General features: G+C 37.6%; 1 protein-coding gene across 2 annotated transcripts; it reads right to left on the reverse strand.

Annotated features, from left to right (window-relative positions):
* Window positions 1–2,851: 2,851 nt before the first annotated feature.
* Window positions 2,852–5,471, reverse strand: LOC125469985. 2 transcript variants are annotated; one of them, XM_048568302.1, is made up of 6 exons: window positions 5,220–5,361; window positions 4,711–5,086; window positions 4,566–4,624; window positions 3,724–3,903; window positions 3,467–3,622; window positions 2,852–3,313 (listed from the first exon to the last, which is right to left on the reverse strand). In XM_048568302.1, exons 3-6 carry the CDS (start codon window positions 4,572–4,574, stop codon window positions 3,137–3,139), a joined length of 522 nt encoding a protein of 173 aa, XP_048424259.1. In that variant the 5' UTR covers window positions 4,575–4,624; window positions 4,711–5,086; window positions 5,220–5,361; the 3' UTR covers window positions 2,852–3,136. The 2 variants fall into 2 exon arrangements, with proteins under 2 accessions (XP_048424259.1, XP_048424254.1); XM_048568297.1 differs by lacking the exons at window positions 4,566–4,624; window positions 4,711–5,086 and having other exon boundaries at window positions 5,220–5,471.
* Between the last annotated feature and the right edge of the window lie 497 nt (window positions 5,472–5,968).

Genomic DNA, 5,968 nt, shown 5'->3' on the forward strand with positions numbered 1-5,968 from the left:
GTCGTGTCGGGTTATCAGGTCGTGTCAGGAATTGCCAGGCCTAGTTTTAACGGAATATTCCCTAACGCCGTTAGGGTTCCACACGCGTGCCAGACACGTGCCCATGCGTCTGGTCATGCCTTGGCCGGTGCGTGGTGGCGCGTGGGAGGTCAGAAAATTATTTTAAAAATATAGGGATGTTCGTGATGTTGAGTAGAGCACGTTGGTATATTCAAACACTCCATTTGAGCAATGTATGAGAAGTTATTATCTAAGGTTGGTTATGTGCATTAAATTGACATTTTTATAGTTGTTTCGCATATAGGTGAGGACTATTCGGAGGACGAGCGCAGCCACGTGAGGCTCGGGGCTTACAATCCTTCTACGTATCAGTGAGTGGGCTTTTGGTTTTCCGTATATACCTATATACTTGAGAAAAAATGCAATTAAATGTTTATATGTTTTTTTTAAATGCCATGCATAGTGTTTGCATATTTAGTTATGCATTAGTAGTTGCATATATGTATGCTTTGGTGTTGCGGACGCACAGGTAAGTTAGGTGAGTATATTGTTAGTTATAGATATGGTGTTGATGAGATTGAGATATAGCTTATAGTCCTGCACCTCGGTGATTGTGCTCCGCCAGAGTAGGGCTTAGCCTTCACGTGATCGTTCACCTCCTGCACCGTACGCTCACCTTGGATCCAAGGCAAGTGCCAGCCTGTCATACAGACCACTTTAGACGGTTCCAACTCGCAGGTGACTTGCGATACTTCGCACAACCTTCACGTGATCGTAGCATTATAACGTATTTATTTACACCCAGCCTGTCGTACAGACCATTATAGGTGGTTCCGACTCGTGTGTAGGATAGTGGTTGAGGAGCTATATTTTCAGCCCTACAGGTCACTTTAGGTGACTCCGGCTAACATGTTGATATTATCAGCATATTATGATTTGTGTGTATCTCACCTGCTTGATGCTTATATTGTTGATCGGATATTTTGGCACTGCATATATCTGGCATGACATATTTGAGCTTTATCGTTTTTAGCATGATTTGATATACAAGTATGTATAATATTTTCTGGAAAGTATACAGGTTTTCTGAGAGGGGGTTATTACTTGATATTGAAATGGTTTGAAAAACAACGTTGTTTTTGCCCACTCACGTTTTCTGTTTTCCGCCCCTCCAGGTTTTAGGCAATGAGGACGTGGGTGAAGACAGAGGCATCGAGGCATTTCTGAGAAAGCACCCTCCATGTAGGATTTTCTAGTTATCACTTGTGTAGTGTTTGTTTATTCTGGACTGCACCTAAGATACTTGAACTTTTACTTTGCCTTTTTCCTTCCGTGTTTGTCACTAGCACTCACTGATCTCTTTATTGTAAATTATCCTGTTGACTTTATTTCCTCGTATTTTCACTCTTTTGCTTCCGCACTGTGCACTTGGCTACGTCACCCTCACGTGACGACCAGCACGCTCCACTTTCAGATTCGGGGTGTGTCAGGGGATGAGTTTAGCCTCACAATGGGTTAGCAATAATGTGATTCAAGGTCATTTATTAAATATTATTTTCTCTATTTTTAAACACATTCAAAACATCTTAAAAGATGTGTAATGCTGGTTATAAAAAAAAGGTCTTTCGCATATGGATAATAATATGATTAAATTAATTATCAAATGATTGGTTTTTTTTTTTTTGAACAAATAATATTATCTACACTAAGAGGGAGAGTGTGGTTAACCTCACAATGGGCTAACAATAATATGATTCAATTAATTGTTTATTAAATATTATTTTCTTTAATCTTAATGAAAATGCTATAAAAACTAATTTTATTATGTGAATTCAACTGCTTTTATTGGTTTATGAAGAGTTTCTTCTAGCATGATCTAAAATTATTCATTTACTTAAAATATTTGACTTTCCTTTTGTCAATTTACGCATATAAATACATTTAAAACGTGTAAGTCACGCGTAGCACGCTTTGATTCAAAATATGTCTTCTGCACGTGCTCATGAAGGCTAGTACATTTGTAAAACAAACACAAGTTACCCTAAACTGCTGATTTCATCTCTAAATTTCAAATTAGCTTTTGATTTCCCTCTAATTTTTTTTAATTAAAAATTAAGGACTTCACTAATATTTTGCCGATTTTCCCTACTGTTAGTTTTTCATTTATTCCACCAAATTTTTGTTAAATGAAAACATAAGCACAACATATAAGGGTAATTTGGTCGCTTCGTTCTTTAAAATAATTGAAAACCTTAGATTTCTAAAATGTCAACCCGTGCAAATCTGTGTAATTCTATAGCTTTTGTGTCTAAAATTTTAGCAAATTGACATTTTGTTCTCAAAGAAGAGTCACGTGGTGTGCACGAGATAAGAGTTAAAATTAATTTGGATGGAATTTATGAAAAACTAAAGATAGGATAAATCAACCAAAAAAATTAGTTTTAGTTCTTGATTTTCCAATTTAAAAGTTTAGGGGGTAAATTGAAAATTGGGTGAAAGTTCAAAAGGGAGATATGAGCAATTTACTCTTCTCCTTTTTAAGAAACTTACGCACAATTATGTGTTTTAATTTTCTTACATGACATCGGTTGATTAGCTTGAGATATTGTCATTTTAGCAAACCCAGTTGAATGCAAGTTCTCATCAACCGAGCCCCCAATAGGCTAAAACATTGTATCCATTTGGTTTTGGCACCCCTTAAAGTTGCAAGAGAACCACCACAGCGTGAGGCTCCCTCCATGGCGACTCACTGACTCAGGCGGCCGGCGATCTGTACTACAAACTGCACTTTTAAATTTTCAAAGATTTCCATATGGTTTCATAAAGAAAATGAAGTACACAGACAAAACAATTGCAAGGTGAAACTGCAACTTTTTCTATTGATTTAGCTCAAATACAACAACGATATTTCTCGTAAACAAGGAGAGGATAAAGAATCAATTGAATATTAAGCGAGTGGCAAAGAAGAAACAAAAATCGACTGACAGAAGCTATAACCAAAATTTAGAAGCTGCATCCAAAATTTCCCAAAATTTCAACAGGGAGGCGTAACCTGTTGGCTTCTGCGGTTGAAGACGAAAGATGAAAACAAAAATGTTAAAAGAATAAAGCGGTATATACATCGCCTCACTGCTGTTTACCTTCTTCGATAATCCACACTGAGGAACCTTTCATACTGTGTTCCCGCAAGTGTCTTTTGGACATCACCCCAATTCTCAATCTGACTAGATAAGTTACCTTTGTGTATCTTCACCTGGCGACTCTTTAAATCCCTTTTTGGAACCTTGAGAAAATCTTGAACGTCAAGCAACTTCTGCAAACATACAAAATTGAAACTTTCAGAGGTTGGTATTCTTTCTTTTCTACCCTTTTATCGGGGCGCTGACAAAAATACTGGCACACACATAATATTTTATCGCAAACAACAAGAGGAAATATCAGTTTAGTGTTCATATGGTTCTCTTACAGTGCGGTTTTTTACGATATCCTCATAGAATAGGATAATATGCCGGGTGCTCTTCAAATATTCCAAAGCTTTCGTACTTGTATCCTCTACTTGCTTCAGGTTGGGTATCAGCAAAGTTGCATTGATTATAGGCTTGTATTTTGCAAGTATCTCTGCCTGCACCCAGAACATGTAATAAGTCTGTATGTCAAGTCATAAAGAAACAAGCAATTGACATTTACGTAGAAAGCATGCATACGAAGGAGGGAGAGACAGACCTCGTGAGGAGAATGAACATGAGACTTGTGGGTCCCATTCAGCAGCTTTTTATCTCGGTCATACAAGTTTGCAAGCACAGAGATCATCCTCCGTAACAGGTTTCTCCGAAAGAGAAAGATAGCAGAAACACCTCGTGTATTGAAGTACTCTACTATTTCTTCATGATGCTGCATCAAGCCCTGCATAAATTGTTGCAATATTAATTCGCTGGTCGGTGCATAAAACAAAAAGAAGCAGAGAAAAACACAATAAATTATCTCATGAGCTAACTTACGCGTCAAATTCTACCTAGAACAAGGAATCGAATACAAAAGTAAAGATAAATAATGAGTTTCAGGCCAATTGCTAATGACAAACAAATTTGGATGGACATTTCAATGGACCAAATTAAATTACAAGATGGACATTCTAACTTAACCCAAATCCCAGTTCGTATCAAATTTCTTTCCAACCAAGACTTGCATCCATGTAACTATCATACCAAGCAAGCTTGAAATGTTACTCAGCTCAACCCCCTTCGCTAACAATAATTCTTCAGTTACAGTGAGATGGTCCTACACTTCCAAACAAAAGGTTTTCATTACTTGGAGGGCATGCTTCTCTCAATGAAATGGAACAATGTGATGAACAATATCTAGATCCATCAGTTGCCATGAAATCTGTAATGTATCATCCCTTTGATAACCCAAATTAGGTTACTTGAAGGCTGGCTTCCTAATAGGCACATCGGTTGCACTCAGGACAGGCAGTTTATGATGATAATAGGGCTGCCTACCTCTCTCAAAATACAAGTGTTGAGCATTCATGCATCCATACATAATCTAAACGAGGCATTGAGTACCATTAACATCAACTTCTTCTGACGTATAAATTTCGTGGAAGCAACGTAACTCTGAAGTGCTACACATTTAGCATATAAAGTTCAAGCTTAGCAGCAGTGCAGAAAATTTGTAGAGAGTACACATTTAAGCAAACTTCAAGCTTACCAGTTATCCAGAAAATTGCACTGTCTAATTTCAGCCATCTCTAAACCCGTCCTACTAGCCACCGGTGAGATACACATGAAATACGTGCATGATCGTCATTAAGAGCATCATACTTCCCGATCATCGATGACCCTAGAAGATCATAAAGAAACTACCCTATCCAATCCTACATACCCTTTACCACTCTCCACGAATATGCATTTAATATCAAAACTATAACACAAACTTCCTGGAAGGACTTGCTATACATTTTACTATAGTATCTGTAACTGTAACAACTTACAAAATAGGTAGATGATAGGGCAATTGAGTCCTTGGTGTTACTTTTACTAATAATAACTGGCTGTCAAAAACAACAAGCTAGGCTGAAAACTTCCTGTCGAAAATGAGTAAAACATACTGAACTGAAATGCCATTGTCTCTCACTCAAAAACCCACCAAATAGCTAATTAACAGAAACAAAAAATAAAAATAAAAAACTGAAAAAAAATGCATGAAAAAGCACCGACCTGATTAAGCATCCACTTCAAGCCAACTGCAGCGGTGCATTCATTCTTTGAGGCACTACTCAACCAATCTAGATTATAAAGTTTGTCCAAAGTCTCAACGATTGTTGAAATATTACTTCTCCTAACTTTCACAGAGAAAATCTCCCCATTTGAGCTTATGTTAGTATGATTATTCAGTAGCGTCTCAAACCACCCACTCCCAGATCTCTGCATCGACAAAATTGCGAAATATCGCACAGGATTGCACGCACACTCAGCCCTATTATCCACAAAAAAAAAAAAATCTAAATCATTGCATTTCAAATGGAACCCAAACTTGAAACTCCAACAGATCAGTAGCATACCTGCTATAAGTATGGGGCTTTGGGTAGTGCATATAACGAAATTCCTCCGGCTCAACATCAGGATGTGGACAAGGCCTTTGAATCACCTGAACACTTGAAAATCCGGACTTGGTGCGGGTGCTGACTTGCTTTAAACAAATTGAGCAAATATAGACACCACAGACCATTGCAAACAGCACAACAATCATCCGCAGCACCAATGGAGATTTCTTTGGCGCCTTTATTAAAAATATATCCTGCACTCCATGCATTAGGCAATGCAAAACGAAGGTTGAATAATAAATTATAAAAACGACATGGGTAATTAGTCCTAATAAAGGTCCAAACTTTACAAGTCAATCTGATCGACATCGAGCTACCCAGAAGTTTATAAACAGTAAAGTCGGCAGGAAGAACAAATGACAT

This window comes from the organism of the source record quoted next, unplaced genomic scaffold, assembly GCF_019419815.1.
Source record: "Pyrus x bretschneideri cultivar Hongxiangsu unplaced genomic scaffold, Pyrus_bretschneideri_v1 Contig10, whole genome shotgun sequence".
Classification (NCBI taxonomy): Eukaryota; Viridiplantae; Streptophyta; class Magnoliopsida; order Rosales; family Rosaceae; genus Pyrus; species Pyrus x bretschneideri.